This window comes from Delphinus delphis, chromosome 1 (genome assembly GCF_949987515.2).
Source record: "Delphinus delphis chromosome 1, mDelDel1.2, whole genome shotgun sequence".
NCBI classification, from domain to species: Eukaryota; Metazoa; Chordata; class Mammalia; order Artiodactyla; family Delphinidae; genus Delphinus; species Delphinus delphis.
The window spans coordinates 4,394,757-4,417,829 of NC_082683.1; the positions used below are offsets into that span (position 1 = coordinate 4,394,757).

Consider the following 23,073-nt stretch of genomic DNA (forward strand, 5'->3'; position numbering starts at 1 on the left):
AAGAACACATGAATGAACGAACAAACGAATGAGTGCTGGCCCTCCCTGGACAGCAGCCTCGGAGGGGGAGGGGCCCTTATTGTCTCCGTTTTACAAAGCAGGAAGCAGAGGCACAGAGAGGCACGTATCCATGGCTCACGCTGGCTCACGCCCTCGGGCAGAGGTGGGGACCAGCTCCTGACCACAGGGCACCAGAGGCCACGCCGACTCTCGACCCAGATCCCGAGGCACTGAGACTAAGACAGGACTGTGGAGAAGACAGCTCAAGTTCCTGCTGAGAGGTGGGGGTGGCAGCGACATCCGTGCGTGCAGGGTGGGGGTCCCGGATCCAGAGCTCCCAAGTCACCGGGTGGTGTTATCGGGGAGGGGTGGCTTGGAGTTGGGAAAGAAAGAATGTATATTGGGATTAATGTTTAGAACACAGAAGGTACCCACAATTAACCCCTGATTTGTAGGTCCTGAGAAGCAGAAGCTAAGAATGGAAGACTAAACGGAACAGTAATAATCAGCTCCTTCAACCAGCATTTTGCCCCATTTATCCAAAATGCAGGGACTTCCCTGGTGGCGCAGTGGTTAAGAATCCGCCTGGCAACGCAGAGGACCCAGGTTCGATCGCTGGTCCAGGAAGATCCCACATGCCGTGGAGCAACTAAGCCCGTGTGCCACAACTACTGAGCCCACGCGCCACAACTGCTGAGCCTGTGCTCTAGAGCCCGCGCGCCTACAGCCTGTGCTCCGCAACAAGAGAAGCCACCGCGATGAGAAGCCCGCGCACCGCAACCAAGACCCAACGCAGCCAAAAATAAAAAATTTTAAAATGCAGGTAGAGGTTCCACGAGGGACTTCACTGTTACTAAATATACTGCAGGATCCAAAGCATGTGCTAGCCAGGATGGGCTCTGAGCCCAGGGCACACGGGGCGGGGCGGGGGAACGCGAGCAGCTGGCTGAGCTCCTGCTGCCTGCTGCCCCGTCACCCCGGTGTGGTGCCCCCAGACCATCACATCACGTGACACGGAAGCTGGGACACGCCTTACGGTCCCCGTGTCCTGACCAATTCAGAACCTGACACACAGCGCTCAGAAATGGCTGCAAGTGAGTAAGTGAATCGGGGACCAAAGGAACGCTGAATCGACCCCAGGAAGCAGCTCCAATAGCGAGTCACAGGGCCCAAACTTGGGTAACAATCACAGTTAGTCCAGGTGAGGCCAGGAAAAGCCAGGTGAGCTGCTAGGGGACGTGTCTGATGACAAAATCACTATTCATCTCACACGTGAAGAGACAGCCCCCTGCCGACCCCAAGAGCCAGCAACAAATCTGAGCTGGGAGACCAGGGAGAGAACTGCGATTGGCTGAGACCCACAGGAAACAAGTGGTTACAGAGATGGCTCCTGGACTGAGGCCCTGGCCTCCCAGGGCCCGGGTCAGGAGGCAGACATGACCCCACCACACGAGTCTACTATCAGATGATAGCCCAAATCGGGGCTGATCCCAGGTACTGGGACAGTGATATACGGGCAGCTGGTGACAAGGCTGAGGAGGAATCCCAGCACTGAGGGACAGGAGGTCTGCTCCACAAGGAGAGGAGCTCCAGACGGGTCCCACCTGGACCATCTGCGCCCACCTCCGTTATCTCTACCTCCCGGGGACCACGGTGGGGTCAGTGGGAAGTGACAGCAAGGTAGATTTTAGGGCTCACTACACGGAAAAACTTTCTGGGGGAAAAACAGCCTTGTGCAGAACTCCAGTGTTTGGCCTCCTACAGGCGGGGCTCCCGGACCCCCGCTTTGTGTGCGGGTAGCACGGGGTCAGCGCTGGAAGCAGAAATCTGTGCCCGCGGCTCCCGGCGGCCCTGAGTCTGTTCTCACAAACGCGACGGAGAAGCGTGAAGCATAACCGGGCCCTCTGGGGTCCTGTGCGCAAAGTGGACTCTGGCGGCTACTTAGAGGGAAAGGAACTGATCTCTTAAAACCGAGATTACAGGCACCTCAGAGACATTGCGAGCTCGGTTCCAGACCCCTGCAATACAGGGAATTTAGAAATAGAGTTGGTCAAACGAATTTTTTGGTTTCCCAGTGCATATAAAAGTTATGTTTTGGGCTTCCCTGGTGGCGCAGTGGTTGGGAGTCCGCCTGCCGATGCAGGCAACGCGGGTTCGTGCCCCGGTCCGGGAGGATCCCGCGTGCCGCGGAGCGGCTGGGCCCGTGGGCCGTGGCCGCTGGGCCTGCACGTCCGGAGCCTGTGCTCCGCGACGGGAGAGGCCGCGGCGGTGCGAGGCCCGCGTACCGAAAAAAAAAAAAAAAAAAAGAAGTTATGTTTCTACTACACTGTAGTCTATTAAGTGTGCAATAGCATTATGTCTAAAAAAGCAATGTACATACCTTAAATAAAAAAGAATTTATTGCTAAAAAATGTTCACCATCATCTGGGCTTTCAGTGAGTTGTAATCTTTTTGCAACAGCAACTGTTGCAACCAAAGTCACTGATCTTGGGTCACCATAACAAATACAAGAATAATGGAAAAATTTGAAATATTCCAAGAATTACCAAAATGTGACACGGAGACGTGAAGGGAGCAAATACTGTTGGAAAACGGGTGCTGGACAGAGTTGCTCAATGGAGAGTTGCCACAAGCCTTCAATTTGTTTAAAAAAAAAATCTGTGAGGCGCAATAAAGTGAAGCGCAATAAAACGAGGTCTGCCTGTATAATAAAATGTTGATTACGAGCCCTCTTCCCTCTTCCCGGTGAGGAACAACCCTGGACCCATCGCTGCATGGGTCTGGGCTGAGACATTCTTGTTCTCTGTTGCTAAGAGAAAATGGCCCTTGCAGAAAACACGATAAAATCCACATAATCTCATCCCGTTATGACATTTGTAAAGAAAGACTGTTATCACAAAATACCCTTATCTATGATGGTAGACACAAGACATTACAAGCAATGTGTCCACTGAGAAAAATAAATTTTGTTTAAAAACAGAAACAACCAGAAACCCAGCTGCCTGGTTTGTAACTGCCCTTCCTCTTACTTTGCCCAGCCGGGCCCTCTGTCCTGCCAGAGGGAGCCACCAGCCCTCTTTGACACTGGAAGTCACCTTCTCCCCTTCACTTTTTTACGCTTTAATTAAAAATATCAAGTATCCGAGTTTTCTCAAAAATGCCTCGGGCTTCCCTGGTGGCGCAGTGGTTGAGAGTCCGCCTGCTGATGCAGGGGACATGGGTTCATGGCCCAGTCCGGGAAGATCCCACATGCTGCGAAGCGGCTGGGCTCATGAGCCATGGCCGCTGAGCCTGCGCGTCCGGAGCCTGTGCTCCGCAACGGGAGAGGCCACAACAGCGAGAGGCCCGCGTACCGCCAAAAAAAAAAAAAAAAAAAAAAGCCTCTTTCCAGGTTCCCACTGAAAAACCTCCTCAATTCATTCCTATTTAGATACAATAGGTGCCGCTGACGATGGGAAAAGAACTTTGGCAAATTAGTCTGTCGTGAGCTGCTCTTATTACCCGAGATTCGCCATTTAAAAGATGACAACAAAACTGTAGGATTTGTTGCCCTTGGATACTGCGTTCATTTCAGGAATTATGGGAAGGAAAAAAGTAAGACTTGCTTGGCCACTAACATACAGATAAACATCGGGTACCGGAGACATTTTGGAATCTAACGCTTAACTGCTTACAGGTTTGCTTTTGTTTTTGTTTTTAAAGTACCGACAACACGTTGACCGGCTTAAAAATAGAGGCTGAATGTTCTTTTCCCGGGCCTGCCTGGCTGACTGTAGCGCGCCTGCTGCAAACCCAAAGCAGCCGTTGGCAGCTCAGAGCCCCGCGCCACCGACTGCGCTGTGGGGGGCGATTCGTGATGCCCCCATTTCTATATTTAGTCCCAGCTGAAGGGGTGTGGGTGCCGGCCTCCTATATTAAGAAAACGATAGTAAGTTCATCTTATTTTAACTAGCCCACCGTTTGGAAATTACAGGGGGAGTTATCCTAAGAGCCGGTTGAGCGACAGCCTCCCGAGACTTGTCTGGCTTCTCCCCCTTCAGGTTCCAAATGTACTTGCAGGTCTCTGGGAACCGGGACCAAGGGCAGAGGAATATTAATTAAGGTAGCTAATAAAGGTTGTTTTTGGAAATTAATGCACAGTGAGTGAGGATGATTGGTTTCTAATGACAAATGTCAAAGGTGGGATCTGGCGGAGGCCTCAGGCACAGCTGGATGCGGCTCCCCCCTGGCCCCGGGGCAGCGCAGGCCCAGGGAGCCGGGGTGGGGTGGGGGTGGGGGCTGCCCGGCCACGAGGCCACGTCTTACTTCTGTATCAGGGAACTGCAGAAGGTCACAATTAAGTTTGCTTACTGCTGTTTGAGAATCAATGCCTTCCCTGTTTTGAACAGGCAACAGGGGAAGTAGGGCACACGTGTTCCTGCCCCAAATGCCATGGAGAGCAGGGAAAGGTGGCAGTGGTTACGCACGAGCCCCTCCCAGTGGGACGTGGTGGCCTCGCCGGAGTCCACACAAGGCAAGGTCACGCCTTTGATGGCCCACAACCACTCTGGAGGGCGTCAGTTTCCTCCCAGGAGTCCAGGCCGCAGGCAGGGGTGAGGCTAACACAGAAGAATTCACGCTCCTGACGCTGAGCAGGAAAGACACCATTAGGGGACGTCTGCCGTGTGTGCCCCTAGTGATCGCAACCAAAGGGGAAGCAAAAGCTGACTAACGGGGCACCACAACCCCAAGCACCGGTCCGTTCGTAGGGAAGGACGTGCGCAGGCTGTAGAGCCGGCTGGGTTTCTCAGGTGAGATGCTTTGCAGCTCAGGAAGCAGAGGGGCCAGGAGCCTCACACGTCCCCAGCTGCTCAGGGGACCAGTGCGGGCAGGAGGAAACCAGTTCCGGGATGGGTGTCAGCAGGCCCTTTGGGCGGGGAGGCAGCAAGCAAGCTCACGGGCAGCTCATAGCGCCTGGGGCTTCAGGGCTGTAACCAGACCCCAGCTCCCGCCCTTCCATCCAGATGGACAGGAAGCTGCTCTCTGGAGCCTTCGCGGCAAAGAACAGTATTTTCAGAAACAAGGATTCTTGGAAAGTGAGAACTGGAAGGAACGGGGGCCATCGCCTAACACAACTCAGCCTCGCGATGAAGAAACGGGGGTCCACACTGGCCTTCACGCCCTCACCTCTTGACCCCATGAGACCAGAATCTCCTCGAAAGGAGGAAACACGGCTTCCGGGCCTCCTTGCTTCGTCCCTGGCCACAGGTTGGACACCCACTCTAGCACGCAGCAGAGGCTCCAACGAAATGAGGTCACAGAGCTGGAGAGGAGCATCTGTGCCTCCTTCTGCATTTTTCTGTGAAATCGGTTCCTCCTCCAGGTGCAGAGGACCGCTTTTTCATAACTGCCCCACGAAACCCGAGCAGACACGAGCGTCTGTGCAGGGGTCGCACGCCTCGCCTCGCCTCCCAGACCTCCTTCGCTTGGCGGGGGCTCCTCTCGGCCCGCGTGCCCCCTGCCACCCCGGGGCTGCCGTTTCTGCCTCCCCCTCTTCCTTCAGGTCCCGCGAGGTCCCCCGGCCTCGGGATCCTGGGGCAGCCGTGTGTGTCCCCTTGGCGGCTGGACGCTCGTGTGCAGGACGTGCTGCAGGAGCACTTCTGTCTCTGGACGTCTCAGGCGGCACAGTGACTGCGTCCTCGAGCCCCCCACGGGGCTGGCACACGGGAGGGGCTGCCAGATGCTCACTGAGTCAGGGGCTGTCCTCACGTGTCCTCTGGGGGGGCTGACCTGCTGTTGCCCCCGTCAGTTCTGGGGCCCCTCTGCTCACTCAGGGACCGTCTTCTCTCTCTCATCTTCACTCTCTTTGGTCCCTTCACTCAGCACGTGGCCCGTCTACACCGCAGGGAAGGGATCCGTCCAGGCCTGGGGAGCAAGCAGGCCGGGGTGGGGGCCGTTTTACAGGGGGTGGTCAGGAAAGCCCTCTCCTTTTCTCCAGAGACCAGAAGACAGGGAGAGGGATCTGCGCAGCTGTTTGGGGACCACAACCCCGGCAGAGGGACGAGCAGGTGGAGGGCCCGCAGGTGGAGGTGCCCTCCCGCCACCACATCCCAGGAACTCGAGGAGCAGAGCCCAGCAGCTGACATGGTGGGGCAGGAGGCGTGTGGCGAGACGGGTCCTGGAGGCCTTGGGAGCGGAGAAGCGGCACGAGGGGAAGGCTGGGCTTCTGCTTGGAGTCAGACGGGAGCCAGCGAGGGGGCCGAGCAGGCCCGGCTTGACCTGCCTTTGGCTCTGAGTGGACCAGGGAGGCTGCTGGGCTGCTCCTGGTCACGGAACTCGGACCAGGTGTGAGGCCATTTCCACGGTAAGGCGCATGTCCCGGAGGCGATGGTGGAGGTGGTGAGAACTCAGGTTCTGACGTTTTGAACGTAGAGCCCGAAGGACTGGCTGACAGATGAGGCAGAGCCTTGGAGTGAGACTGAGTCCCGGAGGACCGCAGGCATTCTGGCTCGACAAGCAGAAGGGTGGCCTGGCCGCCACCACAGGGGGAGCAGTGGAGCTCCGTGCCGGACATCAAGTCGGAGAGGCCCGTCCCGAAGAAGCAGCTAGAGTCAGGAGCCACCGGCCTAGGCTGGTGTGAGACACAGGAGTCCCGGGGTGGGCGGGGGGGAGTGCAGGGGCGAGGATGGGGCCCCGGGTACCCGATGCCGGGCAGGACAGGAAGGAAGGCGGAACGGCACAGGGACTGAAGGGGTGGCAGCGGGCGGAGGAGAGCAGGGAAGGGCGATCCTGGGCCTTGGGAAGGAGGTGGCAGGGTGGAGGGGAGCCGGCTGAACTGTGAGGGCCAGACCCGCCCACCGGACTTTGACAGGAGGCACGGGTTGCAGCAGGCTCCAGGGAGGACCCTGAGAGGGACTGGACTCGGGGGACGGGAGGGATGGAGTGCAGACACCCCAGGGTGCCGCGCAGAAAGCGCGGTGCTGGGGGTGGGGAGAGTGGGTCAGGCAGACACGCGTCCCCTGCAGGAGCGTGGGCACCACAGGGCACCGTGAAGCACAGGGCAGAGCCCGTCCTATGAGCGGGCCCAACCCGGCAGCTCAGTCTGAGGACGTGGGAGCCACAGGCCCAGCTGGATTTACGGCCCGTGATTCTAACAGAGAAAAGCTGCCAATGGCTCAGGACACGGCCACCGGGCAGCGTCGCCTCAAACCGTCTTTCCAAAAGATTTCTTTCATTCACTCAATGGCCGTTCACCGAGCTCCTTCTCTGCAGAGCACCACGGGAGACAGGCAAGGGACAGGGGGACGTCCAGGAGACGAGCGCCTGAGAAAACCACAACCAGCACGGGGGGCAGGACGAGAGAGGCCGTGGCGTGGAGCGGGGTGAAGGGCGTGCAGCTGCCTGGGAGGGAGGGGCTCAGGGGCACCAGGAGGGCGTGGGATTTGGGATGGGCAGGCGGACGGCGCCAGGTGGGAAGAACAGGGTGAACAAAGACACCGAGACAGGAGAGCAAGAGGCGCGTTGAGGGGAAGAAAGGCACAGGCTGAGCGCAGGGAGCCGTGAGCCGCGAGGCAGCAGGGGCCCACGGCTAAGAGCCACGCGCACCACGGGCAGAGCTGGGGCGCCCCCATCACTGGGGTCTCCCCTCTGATCTGGCCCTCACGGCCAGATGGGTCTTGGCAAAGCACAGTGGTCCCGGCTTTGGGGAGCACGCTTCCTTTCACATCCGGCCAGTTGGGGCAGCAACACCCCCTCTCGGGCTGGGAAACCCACGCGGAAACAGCCAACAGAGGGCCGGGCGAGGAGAGTCCCCCAGGAAAGAAATCAGAGCAAAGGACATCTCAGGAACCAACAGGGGAGAAGGGAACGCCATCTTCAAGAAGATGAATCAAAGGCGCAGACACAAAACCAACGCCCCCTTTTCATCAAATTATGAAAAAGTCATGTTTCATGATCCGAGTTAAAATTCACTGACACAAAACACACCTTAGAAAACAAACAGACCTGCAAACAAAAACAATGAAAAGAAGTTTTTCTATTTCAGGCAAGCCTTTTTTATTATTATTCATTTTATATGCTGCTACCTTACTGAATTTTTAATTCTTTGAGTTACTTTTATCACTGAATCTCTTGGGTTCGCCAGGTATGTTACTGCGCCCTCTGCAAAGCCAGATAGCTTTACTTCTTTTCTGCCACTTCCTGTGCCTTTATTTTTTTCCTCCTGTTTTACTGCAGTGGCTAAAATCTCCAAAACAACGTTAACTAGGGTCCCTTGCCTTACTCCTAACCTCAGGGGACGATCCTCTGGGCTCCCCTCTGAGTAAGATGCTCACTCTAGGGCTTTTATCATGTTTGGGAAGTAAAATCAATTCCTACTCCGAGTGTTTTTATCAAGGATGGGTGTCTGGGTGAGTGACTGTGGCAAGAACCTAAACAGCCCCGCAGATAGCTGCTGGGTCACCCCTTTCAGCCGGCCACGGGGGAGGGGAGAGCAGAGGAGAAATGGCCTTTTCTGGGCTGAGATCCCAGAACTACCAAGAGGAGAAAGAGGGGACTGCACATTGATTCATGCAGGACTCAGAAGGCAGAAGCCAAAAGCCCGGCCAGCGCTTCTGCACAGAGGCCCTGAAATTCAGAATCACGGAGAAGCAGCCAGCCTGCCTTCCCACACAGCCAAACGAGGGCCCTCTGCTCACTCCCTGCGTCTTTTCTATCCCCTCGATGAATTATCGGAGGCTCTGTCCCTGCAGCCAGGAAAGGAGGGAAGACCCAGCATCTGACAGGAGTCCTGGATTCCATCTGTGATTTCCAACCCTTCCTACTACATCTCTCACCAGTTCAGCGTTGCCAAGATCTGTGTTGTGTGTGTGTTTTTTAAGTCGCAGGGTAGGAGCCAGTCCTCAAGACGAAGACTATCCCATGTGTGAAAATCACAGAAAACAGGACAGGGAGGAGGTTTTCAAAGACCCATACGCAGTGCAGAATTACTGAATAAAAGCCAAATTAGCACCCATCTCAGTTCACCGTTTCCTCCTGCGACTGGCATCTACTGATTTACAGTTTACAGGAGACTTTCATTCAAATGACTTAGACACCATTCTTGCCGACAGTATTCTCTCTATAGGAAAATACAATAAAATCACAGGACTCAGTGTTTCCAGTCCGGTATTTATTTTGTTCCTTCACGCCTGGTGAGTTATGAGGCACTATAAGAAGTGATTAGGTTTGGTAAGATTATTAGGCATGGTTTTCAAATCATGAGCACAAAACCCCTACTAAAATAGGCACTAAACATTGTAAAGCCATTGTAGACGCTTCTTTAACACGCGTTAAAAAACGCGCTTGTTTTAAATGCAGCCGCACAGCCTCCGTAAATGAGCACGATGTGCTGTACGTTTCTAGGGGATTCCAACAGTTCCCTCGCTTCCTGCATTTCACGGACGCCTCTCAGCATGTGAGGGAAGATCGGACTGAAGAGTATAAACTTTTTGCCAAGGAGACAGTGATGATGGAAATGCCACATTTAGTGAACTTCCAACATCTGGATGAAATAAGCAAAATTTCTAGCATAGAGTTTCACAAATTTCAGGTAGAGCGGAGCTCTATGAGGCTCAAAGACAGTTCTCAGCAGTTACAGAAGCCCGGCCTTTGGCTGACAAGGGCTGGCAAAGAACAAGAAGGCTGGTAAGGCCACGGCTGCTCTCAGAGAAGAAAGACACCCTGGTTGTCACAACATTCACGGGGCTGGAAAGCACCCTTTGTCGTAAAGTAGAGCTTCCCTTAGGTGGGACTAAGTTAATCATACCTAAGGGCGTCGCGAGCAGAGTTTAGTTGAAAGAGGAAAATAATCATGAAATTGAAAAAGAAATACACAGAAGAGGATTAGTTAAAAAAAGAAACAAACTTGAAAAATACATCTCAGGGGCTTCCCTGGTGGCACAGTGGTTGAGAGTCCGCCTGCCGATGCAGGGGACGCGGGTTTGTGCCCCGGTCCGGGAAGATCCCACATGCCGCGGAGCGGCTGGGCCCGTGAGCCATGGCCGCTGAGCCTGCGCATCCGGAGCCTGTGCTCCGCAACGGGAGAGGTCACAGCAGTGGGAGGCCCGCGTACGGCAAAGAAAAAAAAAATCTCAGATCAGGGCCCATTCTCTGATTCTGACAGGTCCAGGGCCCCTCATCACAAGCTTTTCAACCCAAGCCTGACCTGTGCCTCTTGTTCACGGAAGAAGCTTCTGCAAAGCACCTCTCTGGCTCTGTGTGAAACCCTGGAGCCAACACAAAGAATAAGACTGAGCCCTGCTCCTGAGGCATCCCCTGGTAGAAGTATCAGTGTAATCCTGCACAGAGTGGTACCACTGGAACTGGGTTTTGAAGGATCAACAGGAATTTTCAAGAGTGGAGAAGCAAGGAGAACTTGGCATTCCAGGCCACTGGAAATGAAGAGTGCAGACGAACGGCACGTGCAAGTTCCAGTCATGCCTGGGGGACGATGAATTGCTCGGTGCCCCCAGAGGAGCGGTGCCCGGACTCCACCACCCACACAACTTCTGCTAACGTCTAAACCACTTAAGAACATTTCCCCTTATGTTTTTCTTTAAAACGACTTGTTTTTTAAAGTTTACTTTGACCTCATCTGAGATGATAATCTCCATTAAATTACGGGTTTGATGTGCTACTTATATTTTCCCTAAATCACACAAAAAAATAATTACACACTGTTAAAGTAAAAAGTGTCCCTCTGGAGCCTGGAGCTAAGTCCTCTTGTGTTCCAGCCGTGGTTCCCAAGCTGGGAACTTCAAGGCCTGTATTTTCTGAGGTGGAATCTGATTAAAGGAAGAAACACATGCAAACGCCAGAGGCAAAAACATGCTGAATTAAGCCCTCTTTCTTAGCGGGTCACACTGTCACTCCCTGGTGACTTCACTGTCCCCCAAAGGGCCCTGCCCTGACCCACGGGCCGCCACTAAACATCTCGTGGCCATGAGCTCCCAGGGCTGCGTGTGACCCTCCCTTAGAACTGTCACCCATCTGACTTTCATTCCCAATTTTGAAAACAGGCGCCAACAGGATTTCAGCAACTTATTATGCAACCTTTTAAAAGTTTAAATGTACACTTCATTAAACACAAGAGCCTAAACTGGGTCAGATGGCAGCATGGCCTCCTGGGGGGAATTAACAAGGAACCAGGAGCAGGAAGGGGACAGCAAGAGTCACTGGTCCTTACCTCCGTGCACAAAGCCGTGCAGGGTGCAGTCGGAAGGCCCCACCAGGTGGATCAAGCTGGACTGGCTGTAGCTGACCGTGTTCGGCTCTGGAATCACAAAGGAGAGAGATTAGGCCACGGGACCAATCGATTCCCACGGCCAAAGGGCCCAACAGTGGCGACAGCGCCCTGATGTTCGCAGGGTCACCGAAGGCTTCCCGCTGTCATCACCTTAGGTGGGATTTCTCTAAGGAAAACCGTGGTCTCAAAACGCTCCAGTCCGTGAGGGGGGAAGGCTTTCGAGGATTAATTAGCCACTCTGCTAGTGGGTCATGACACTACTCCCTGGGGACACCAGTGTCCCCCAGCGAGGCCCTGCCCTGACTCCCGAGCAGCAACTGAACACCTCCTGCCTATAAGCCCCCAGGGTTGGTATGACCCTCGCTTAGGAGACAGTCACCCACCTGACTTTCATTCTCAAGTTTGTGAACAGGCACTGACAATATTTTAGCAATTTATTACGCAACTTCTCAAAAGTTTAAATTTCGACTTCATTAAACACAACGGTAGGTGGAGACACGGAACTGGACAGAGACGCCACAGACGTGCATCCCTAGACCTCACCCTGGGACTCCTGCCAGCCCTCAGTCCCGACCCGGCCCCGGAGACACTGCACCGAAAGGTGTGCCGGCCTTCCCTCCAGTGTCCCCCGTTCATCTCCCCAGAGCACCAAGTCTCTGGGGGCATCCCTCACCCACGCGGCACTGCTGCTGCTGAAATATCTGTAAGAGGCTGCACTTCAAAAAAAAGATGAGGGCTTCCCTGGTGGCGCAGTGGTTGAGAGTCCGCCTGCCAATGCAGGGGACACGGGTTTGTGCCCCGGTCCGGGAGGATCCCACATGCTGCCAAGCGGCTGGGCCCGTGAGCCATGGCTGCTGAGCCTGCGCATCCGGGGCCTGTGCTCCGCAACGGGAGAGGCCACAGCAGTGAGAGGCCCGCGTACCGCAAAAAAAAAAAAAAAAAAAAAAAGATGAAATAAAGCCCCATCTCCAGAAACCGATACTATCCCTCGACACAGACTCTTCCAACGGGGTGGGTCTTCTGAGCAGACCCCACTGCTGTGCCTGCTTCCACCTTCCCAAAGCCTTCCGGGAGGGATGACGCCCGTTTGTTTCCTGCCCGGACAGCTGGCACTCAGAAAGGGTAGCCCCTTCCTGCCCCAGCAAGCCCAAGCTGCCGAGGAAGCCAGCCTGCCGGCCCCCGAACGGCTGGGACAGCCTGCAGGTGAAGAAAGGTCCTTCCTGTCTCCGGCGGTGGACACAAAAGTCTGTGCAGGAAGTAACGCTGCTCAGGAGCCAGAAGGGGCGCCAACCCTGAGGTCGGGGCCTGGGTCTCTTAAGTGCCGACAGTTGCCTCCGAGACTTTTTCTGATGCTTCTCCACGTGGGATCTCAGACTGTGTGGTTGCCTGAAGGGGTCACGAAGTGGGAAAAACTGGAGTTCCGGTGAGCTGGGGCCTTAAGGATTGACTTCCAAACTCAAGGTATTTTCTATTTGTTCTCAAGCCTCACGGCTTAGACAGGTTTAGACTCAAGCTCTGAGCTCGCGTGTGAAGTGCCGTCTGCTCTGAGAAGCCCCTACGGGAAGGACTCAAGCATCTCCGGACGCTCTCAGCCGGAAGGGCCCTCGGCTGTGTCAGAAGCAATGAAGCGGCTGCAGCCTGGGGTGCGGGGTGGGATGGGGGGAGGGGTCTCTCGTTATTATCCACAGTCAAGTCCCACCTCCGGGGGTTCTGGCGACCAGCCTGCTTCCATGGCTCAGTGTGACTGGCAGAGGCGGGCGCCAGCCACCACAGGAGGTCCCAGCTCCCCCCCCGCCGGGTGAACCCTTAAGCCGGGGACGTCGAAAGCAGCAGCCTGTCGCGGCGTCAGGAGCTGGTGGTCAGCAGCTGAGTGGAGAACTCCGTCCCGAGAGGCCACAGTCTGAGGACTCGGCCGTCCAGCCCACCCACCCGCGTGTGGGCCCCGTGGGAGCAGGTGTGCAAGGATGCTATCTAAAACCAGCCAACAGATGACAGGATGACTCCAAAGGCTCTGGGAGGGGAGCTCCAGGGTCCCCTGGCGTCCCCGGGGATGCAGACGACCGGAGGGAGGAGATGCTTCCTCTCTCAGCTGCCTCCCAGGCCCCGGGGCGTCCAGAATGGCCTGGACCATCCGAGACCATCTGGGCCTCGGGTAATGTGGCCGGACACGCTGCGCGGGATGAGAAGGGAGGCCCTGAGAAGGCGTCCAGAACTCTGCCCTGCCCGGTTCCTAATTTCACTCCAAGTGGAGAAGACGCACCCGAAACCCTCCTTGTGCTCAGGAAGTGCGGGTAACAGCCCCGGCCAGTCAAGGGTGCACCCAGGGCCACGCCTACTCTGGCCTCGGGGCTTCAGATGGCCTGGGGAGACGGGGTGGAGGGGCACAGCCCAAGGGCCACAGAGGATGCCAGCGAAGTCCCTCTGCCACCAGAGCCATCAGAGAAACACTCCAGGCCAGCACTGCCAGCCCACGACACCCCTGATCTCCAAGGACTGTCTCCCTTGGGCCTCTCTCTTCAAAGGATAAACAGGGCCCGAGAGCCCCGGGGTGCCCTCCTATGCTTTCTTTGCTTTGGGTCCCACTCATAGAAGACATCCCAGTAGCTACTTTACAGCACGAATGCAAACGAAAAGCCTCAAGCCTGGCCTGCTCTCGGGAGCTGCTCTGACCAGCTGAGAGGTTTGTGTGTGCACGATGACAAAAGAGTTTTTAAAAATTTCCAACAATGGAAATAGCATACAAAAATCTTTGTCATGTCAACTATCTACTTATTCGAATGACAAGCCACTTGAAATGACTATAACAACCTGGTCAAAGAGATGCCCCCCACCGTTCTGCAGTCATGTTTAAAGTATCAGTTAAGCCGTGTCTAATGATTCAGTGTGCTTGGAACTGGCACTGATGAGCTTCCAACGAGAGAAAACACCACAATTCTGATGGGAAAAAAAAATACACCTACGCACCCAACACCCAGGTCCTCCTATCCTGGGCTGTGGCCTGTAACTCAACGGGGCTCTGCAGGGTGGGACCGTGTCTGTGGGTTCACAGCCCCTGGATCAGGCACTTCCTGTCCTCAGTGGCCTTTCCCCCGTTCTTCACGTCCTGTTTCTTAGGGGAACTACAGGGAAACGTGAAGAGGATCTTCGAAGTTCAAGGTCAAGGCACAGACACCTGGGGCTTATCCGTGATCGCTGCCAGCACTGCCTTAACGAATGGATGGTGGGACTGGACAGGATTCCAGGTCGCTGTCCTTGAGGGTGAGGTGTACCACGTGTGACCAGAAGACAGGACTGGGCAGCCCCTCTCCTCACCCTCCCCCGTGCACGGCTGGACCACGTTTCCACCCTCTCCGCTGCACGGCTGCTCTCCTGCCACAGGAGAGTGAGTGGAAGTGCTGCATCCAGGCCCAACCCGTCAAAACGCCCGAGAGGGGAGCCTCCCTGCTCTTTCCCCTCCCGAGGTGCCCCGAGAGCTACCTGATAAAAGGTGTGGAGCTACAGGACCAAAGGGCCTGAATCCCGAATCCCCACCTCCTGGAGGAGATCCCCCGATTAGGAGTTCACAGGAAATAAACCTCTACTGAGTTATTAGGAGCTAGGATTTTAGAGTGTAAGCAGCTACAATGACCTTGACTAATGCAGTGCCTAATCTTTGAACCTGCGATTTCAAAATGAGGTCCAGAACCTGAGTTAGGTCCCCAGGGCAGCCAGAGACGAGCACAGAACTCCCTCTTCCGTGCTTGCAGCCGACAAACCTGAGGCACAGAAGGGCTAAGTCCCCACGGCGCAGAGCCGGGATCCAAGCCCAGAGGTCCGGCTCCAGACCCTGTATTCCTCCTCCTGCCTCCCCAACGCCCCCCAGGTCAAGTGCTGCTGGGAGCGGGGTGACGGGGCCTGGCCAGACCCTGGGGAGAAGGCTCTCCCACCCAGCGCAAGCCCCTAACGGGCACCAAGCACTCTTAGGGGCGGCTCCGGGCTGATCAGCCTGCGGGGGTGGCCGGGCACTGGCTGACCTCAGGGAGGCAGGGTCCAGGGCCTGAGCAGGGATGAGGGGTGGGTGTGACTCACCAAGACCCCGGCTGTCCCGGTAGTGGGGACCGGACTTAGAGGTGAACACTGCTTCAAACACAAAGGCCGGGGAAGAGGCAGGGCTGGTTTTTTAAGGTTTATTTTTTATTTACTTATTTACTTTGTTTACTTTTGGCTGCGTCGGGTTTTAGTTGCAGCACACAGGACCTTGTTGAGGCGTGCGGGCTCTTCGTTGTGGTGCGCAGGCTTCTCTCTAGTTGTGGCGTGCGGGTTTTCTCTTCTCTAGTTAACGGCACGCGGGTCCAAGAGCGCGTGGGCTCTGTAGTTTACGGGACGCGGGCCCTAGTTGAGGCGCGTGAGCTCAGTAGTTGTGGCGCACAGGCTTAGTTGCCCCGTGGCATGTTGGATCTTAGTTCCCTAACGAGGGATCAAACCTGCATCCCCTGCATTGGAAGGCGGATTCTTTACCACTGGACCACCAGGGAAGTCCCAGGGCTGATTTTGTCATAAACCCAACAGCTCCCAGAAAGATGGTGGGTCACGTGGCCAAACAGTCCCTACACGGTTAAAGCTGGACAACTAATGGCCATGGGTTGAAGAATTCAAGGTAATTGTATTTTGTCTCATCAGATGGAGAAAACAATAAGAAAAATTGGGCCTGTAAAGAACTCCCAGACTCTCTGAAAAGACACCTGAAAGAGGAGGTTGGCCCCTTGTGGGGATTGCTAGGCAACAGCCACAGAGGCTGAAATGTGATTCTGGTTTCAAAAGTAACAGGGAGCGGCAGGTCCAGAGGGCCTTGCCGGCGCGGGGCGGGTGGCAACTCTCGGGCCAAGCCTGCCTCATCAGGGCGGGGCGGGGGTCCTCCCAGGAAGGGGGAGAGTGTTAGAAGACCCCAGTGACAAGAGCACACTGTAGTATTCAAAAAGTCCAGAGAATGGATATGTGACTTCCTTAAGAAGTGGTTAAAAGCCAGTCCCTATTGCTGAGAAAGATGCGTTTTGTTTGTTTGTTTGTTTGTTTGTTTTGCGGTACGCGGGCCTCTCACCGCTGTGGCCTCTCCCGCTGCGGAGCACAGGCTCCGGACGCGCAGGCTCAGCGGCCATGGCTCACGGGCCCAGCCGCTCCGCGGCATGTGGGATCTTCCCGGACCGGGGCACGAACCCATGTCCCCCGCATCGGCAGGCAGACTCTCAACCACTGCGCCACCAGGGAAGCCCAAAGCTGCGCTTTTATTAGGACCAGAAAAGGAAAAAATAAAAGCTTGTAAAAACCTATCAAGAAACCTTGAGATTGAGAAGCCACTTTCCACTAATCTCATTAGAGAACAACAGATCCCGAAAAACATCATGGATCAGGTTTACAATCAGAGGATGGCAAACAGAAATTATCTCATGAGCGAAGGAACTTAAACTGACTGAAAACCCTGAGTAATCTTAGTTCCCCAGTCAGTCAGTCAAAGGAGTAAACCAGGATGAACCTCATGCCTCTCACAGCTCAAGACTGAGCCTTCGGCCCCAGCCTCCATGCAGCACTGGCCAGTAACCGCCCAAGGACAGGTGGGTCCAGCCCCCAGATGCCAGCCAGCACCTCTTCTGAGCTCCCCTCTTTGCTGCTTTTGGGCTGACACTGTCTCTACCCTTCTGTCTCTTACAGAATTTGGGGTCCTTGTTGGATTTGGGGCCCTCCCCACGTTTGTGGGTAACACAGGACGACCTCATCTTGAGGTCCTTAACTTGATTCCACCTGCAAAGGCCCCTTCTGCGAATAAGGTCACAGTCACAGGGCCCAGGGACTGGGCGAGGACCTGTCTTCCAGGGTGAGGAGTGCTGCCTTTGGCCCACTCCAGCCTCTCTCCCAGGAACGCGCCCGGCACCGAGTCTGTGCCTTTCCCGAGGCCTCTCGGCCCCTCTGCGTCCCTCTGCAGTCCTCCGTGCCTTTGCCTGACCTGCCTCCTGAAAGCAGAGGCTGGGCCTGAGGTTGCTGCCTGATGGTGGCATGTGTCCCAGCGCCTGGATACACTTGAGTCATCACAAGAGCCTGCAGGCCTGTGGACTACCGTCTATTTACATTTTATTGTTAAAAGATACAACTTTATCAGGTTTCATCAAAACAGCAACATTTTATTATACCAATAGGTTTTTCTTTTCTTCCTTTTTTTTTTTTTTTTTTTTTTTTGGTGTTTGTTGAAAATGCAGAACAGTGGACTTCCCTGGTGGCACAGTGGTTAAGAATCTACCTGCCAATGCAGGGGACATGGGTTCGAGCCCTGGTCCGGGAAGGTCCCACACGCCACGGAGCCACTAAGCCTGTGCACCACAACTACTGAGCCTGCGCTCTAGAGCCCACGAGCCACAACTACTGAGCCCGCGTGCCACAACTACTGAAGCCCACACGCCTAGAACCCGTGCTCCGCAACAAGACAAGCCACCGCAGTGAGAAGCCCGCGCACGACGACAAAGAGTAAGCCCCCGCTGGCCGCAACTAGAGAAAGCCCGCATGCATCAGCGAAGACCCAATGCAGCCAAAAATAAATAAATAAAATAAATAAAAAAGCAGAACAGTAAGGACACCAACCTCCAGTGCCCTGGCCTTCACTGTGGGCAGGTGAGGGTGGCACTCAGGAAGGATGAGCATGAGGGGAGCCCTACACAAGCCGCACAGACACTGCCAGAGGTGTCAAGCGCACCCCCGATAAACGACAGAATCCGAAACCCAGAAAGTCCTGTCCTAGTCTGCACGCCTGCGAGGTGTTCACCAGTCCCGACCCCCTACACCCACCCTGATGCCAAAGGTGGGCTGCAGCCAGGAAGGCAGGCGGGCGGGCAGGCGGAGCTTTCTCCAGCCCCTGCACTAGAGCTCACCGCGCTCCTCCTTAGTGGCAAGCGGGCAGAGCCCAGGGCACATGGAGCAGCAGAGGGACGCCCTGGGGCCAGTGCTCAGACGGCAGTCCAGGACCAGATCAGGAGCCACAGCACCCGCGCGCAGGGCCCCTGAGGAGTCGCTCCGGGACCCAACATGGAACGTGGACACTCATCACAGGAGCCCGGCCAACATGGGGAGGTTGAGGGCGTGCAGCCCGCTCTCCACACGGTAAGACGTGGTCACTGTGTGTGCAGAGGAGGGTGATGTGCGTCACCAGGCCCCAAGCCCCCAGGCCCAGCCCTGCACGGTGTTCTGGCAGGGACTCGGGAAGCCTCCCTCACCTGTTTGGACTGTGGAGGCGCGTCCTGTTAAAGCCGACAGCCCGGACTTACAGGCACAAGGATGAAGACTGGAAGGCAGCAGCCCCGGGCGCTCAGAGTCTGTCTAACTTGAGGCCGCGTCTGGGCGGCGGGCCGGGGAACAACAATGTGGGAAACGCTGCTGCCCTTCTGTCTTTTTCATGAGCTGGAAATCCCGTCCAGAACACACTCTCAGGCGAACTTGGGGGACAAATTCTCCGTGGCCAGGCGTGCGTCCCTCTGCCTGGGCAGCAGGGCCTCTCCCCACGGGGGCCTCCAGGTCAGCACTCTACGGGAGCAGACGCACCGAGGCCTGCGGGGTTGTCCCCCCATCCCCATGGTCGGCTGTGCGACTGGGAAGGGGCTTGCAAGGTGCAGGGCCAAGGGGACAGTGCTCCCGGGACCCCAGGGCCTGTCCCAGGAGACAGCACCAGGGGACGCACCGGCCCAGGAAGAGGACGCTCGTGAAGTGGCTGCGCTGCCTCGGCCCCGGCCCACACCCCAGCTCCTACCTGGGTTCAGGACGGGCTGGATGATGTCCCCGTTCCGCCACGTGGTCTCCATGCGCTCCAGCTTCTGGGCCTCGTAGCGCTTGCGGCCCTCCTCCTCCTGCCCCTGCCGGGAGTACTGCGGGGGGCACGGGAGAGGGTCAGGTCCGGGCCCCAGGCTCGGCTGCTGTGCGCGCTGCCTTTCTGTGACTGGAACTGTCTATTCTTTCTCTGATAGTATATGTTTAATATAAATAACGAAAACACAGAGAAGGGGAAAATATCATGTATTCTTCCCCCTGCAAGAGTGCCTGGGTCAAATGTTTGCGTTACGTCCTCCCTAGAATTATTTTCATGCCCGGGTATAAATAAAAGGTACTGCCATGCTGTATGTGAAGTTCAAAGTCATGGTATTTCCTCCTCTCCCTGTATCCTCCTACCATAATTTATGTGATGGATCCGTCATATCTGGGCCTTTAGTTTGCTCCCAATTTTTGACCATTAAAACAATATCAGGGACTTCCCGGGTGGCGCAGTCGTTAAGAATCCGCCTGCTAATGCAGGGGACACGGGTTTGAGCCCTGGTCCGGGAAGATCCCACACGCTGCGGAGCAACTAAGCCCGTGCGCCACAACTACTGAGTCTGCACTCTAGAGCCCGCGAGCCACAACTACTGAGCCTGCGTGTTGCAACTACTGAAGCCCACGCACCTAGAGCCCGTGCTTCGCAACAAGACAAGCCACCGCAATGAGAAGCCCGCGCAACGCAATGAAGAGTAGCCCCCGCTCGCCGCAACTAGAGAAAGCCCGCGCATAGCAATGAAGACCCAATGCAGCCAAAAATAAATACATAAATAAATGTATATAAAAAAAATCATACTGACAATCTCAGCCACTTACCATGTTATACCTACCCCATTCCTTCCTGGGATTCTTTCCTGGACATAGAACTACAGAGTCAGGGAGCCCCAGGAAGGCTGCACCCCCTCTCCCACAAACAGGGAGAGGAGGGAACAGGTCCCCGTGTGCCCCTAACACTGGGCAGCCTCACTCTGCTGACTCCTGGCCAGCTGACACCCACCAAAGCTAAAACAGCCCCCCTGACGCTTTCCTAATGGATCACAGGGGTTCTGACCCAAGAAGTTAAAAATAAAGGTGACAATCAAGGTTGGCACAATGGAGAATGTCGGGCCCTCTGGTGCCCACCGTCCTGGGGCCCAGTGTAGGGAACACCCCCTACCCTGGGATCCATCAGACAGGCCCGGGGTCCACAGGCCCCCTGACCGGCCTCACCCTCCCTGCTGACCCCTGCCTAGCCGCTCTCCTTCTGATGGGCTCTGACTGCTGCCCTTCCATCCATTCTACCTGCATCTCCTGCTGAGCCTGCGGAATAGCCGCCAGGCTCAGGGCCCCGTGTGCTCCTCTCTGCCCCCTGCAATTTCAGACCTTCCTCCAAAAGCCGCTTTTAAACATCTTGCTTTTCCTGCTCGTGGCTCTGCTCCAAAACTGCCCAGGTCTGAACACATTCTGTGGCTTAATTACCATTATCTTGGGCTTGCGACCCCGTCTCTAAAGGAGGCTGTGAAAGGAGCTGAGTGGTTTGTTCAAAAGAAACAAAGCATGGTGAGTATTCAAGTCGCCGTGGATAAAGCCTCTTCCTCCATAAACAGATGGTTCCCCCACGTCCCACCACACAGAGCAATGCCTCTAAGTGTAGAGTTTGTGCTGTGCCTTTCTAGTAAAACTCAAGGATGTCTTACGTGTCCTCAAGAAATGCCTTTTTAAGAGACTTTTGAAAAACGAGCCAACCTCCACAGTCTAATAAATCCTCGTGTCCAGCACACTCCTCAGACCTCTGCAGTCACACGGGGACCGATGAGGGCCCCGGTCCTGACACGGGCGACGAGGACCAAGAAAACACAGCCTGTTCACAAACAAACGCCTCCTGCTGGCTTTAAATCTGGGGACAACATCATGGGAACATCCTGATGCTGGGCTGGCACTCAACTCTCACCCCCACGGACTCATCAAACTCAGCTGTTTTGAAGCAGGAGACAGCTAAGCTCAAACGTCCAAGGCAACAGTCAGTGCGGGCCTTTTAACTCAAGCTCACGTTTAGACACCGATAAAAACCAGTGTCCACTCTCCAATGGCCCCCAGCCTCTCGGGGGCCACAGCTGTCCCCGGCCACCGCAGGGGTCTCTTTTTCCATCACAGGGCCACTGAGGTCACTGTTCCCTGGGGCAAGAGGTGGAGCAAAGTGACAAAGTCCTCACTGAGTGACACTGCAGGGGGGGAGGTGGGCTTCCCCCAGGGAGACGCACACATGTGGTCGGTCTACACACGCACATGTATGTGTGACAGCGGGTGTGTGTGTGTGTGTGTGTGTGAGATGCATGTTCTGTGTGTGAGATATCTATGTATGTGTACGTGTGAGATATACGTATGATCAACCTGTGTGTAATATATGTGCATGTGTGGGACGTAAGATACACACGTAGACAGAGAGACGTAAGTGTTCTTAATAAATGACTGCTACCTGTGCAGGGCCGGCAGGGGGATGCTGGCAGGACATAAGGAAGGCGGATGGTCGAGCTACCAGCACCTGGGCATAAATGCCCACGAGAGCCAGACCCGAGCTTTCCAGGACCCGATATCGCGTGACTCAGCTTCGCCGTGCCAATGAAAAGAGCAGAGTGAAACATTTCAAATGAAATGATGAAACGAAAATAGTTCAAATCATCTGAAGGCTTATACGTGGGCCTAGCATGTGTGGGGGGAAGAAAGTGCAAATAAACATTAGCAATGGCTGCAGCTGGGAGCCGTGTGGCTTCTCCCATCTGGAGCTCTCTCTGCACCCGATGGGGGGCTTCCGACACTCGCCTCTAACACGGGCAGAGTGGATATTTATGTCTTATCAAACTCGGCTAAACAAAGGGAATGGGAAAGCTACCGGGGTCTCCGCCAGAAGGTGGGAGGGAGGGCAGGGGATGAGAGGGGTGATACAGAGAGCTGCCCTGTCCCTGCAGGGACAGCGGAGACTGACACTGCCCACCCGCCCCTCCTCACTCCCCGCCACTGGCTAAAAACCCACTGGCTCTCAGCACTCAGGCCCCTGAGAAGCCAGAAGGAAACAAAAGCTAATGTGTTTGGCCCAGGAATCTCCCTTCAGCAGCAACCCCTTAAGATCCACCATGTGGTGCTGAAACCAGAGATATGGCCTGCTAGAGATTTCTAAACTGTGTAGCATCTGAAAATTAGATCAGTTAAATAATGTGCCTGAGTGTTTACATGTGATGTGGCTAATTTAACACCAAGTGCTTAGTGGGAAAGATGAAAGCAGGGGTTAGCATGCTTGTAATCTCTAAAGGGAACCGTCACTGCGCCTCAGACTCACGCCTGCTTCTTGGGTTTGAAAACCCCTCAGTTAGTGCTGCTTGAAAATGATGCAATTTCCATCTTGCCAGCAGCAGAGAGGAGAGCAGCTCCAGGAAGAATGGGGGCGGGGTGGGGGGAACACAGAGAGACAGAGACGGAGAGAGAGCTGGAGAGAGAGACAGAGAGAGAGAGAGACAGAGGTGGGCTGGACTGAAGGTCAATGTTCTGGGTTGAACGGTGTCCTGTCAAAATTCCTGTCCACGTGGGACCTGTGCATGTGACCTTTTTGAGAACTAGGGTCTGTGCAGGTGTAATTAGTTAAGACACGTGCACACGCACACACACAGACGTGCACACACACACACACACACACACACACACACGGGAACTCAGCCAGATGACAAGAGAAGCAGAGGTTAGAGTGATGCCCCCACAAGCCAAGGAATGCCTGCAGCCCCCAGGAGCTGGAAGAGGAAGGAAGGATCCCCTGCAGAGCCTCCAGTGGGAGCCCAGCCCTGCCCATGCCTTGATTGTGGACTTCTGGCCTCAGAACTGGGAGAGAATGAACTCGGTTGTTGAAGCTCCCCAGACTGTGTCACAGCAGCCCCAGAAAACTCAAACAGGTGGGAAGCGTGGGAACCATCCGGCTCACACCCTGGCCCTGAGCGCCCCTCTCTCCTCACACGTGGAAG

The 23,073-nt window shown here is 55.4% G+C and overlaps 1 protein-coding gene across 1 annotated transcript in view; it reads right to left on the minus strand.

The window, feature by feature from the left end:
- Nucleotides 1–23,073, minus strand: part of ACOT7 (acyl-CoA thioesterase 7) — a 90,346-nt gene that overhangs the window by 37,153 nt on the left and 30,120 nt on the right. The window contains exons 5-6 of the mRNA XM_060027737.1: nt 19,029–19,143; nt 11,204–11,290 (exon numbers count right to left, since the gene is read on the minus strand). Coding sequence (XP_059883720.1) covers nt 11,204–11,290; nt 19,029–19,143 — 202 coding nt within the window. The remainder of the gene's footprint in view (nt 1–11,203; nt 11,291–19,028; nt 19,144–23,073) is intronic.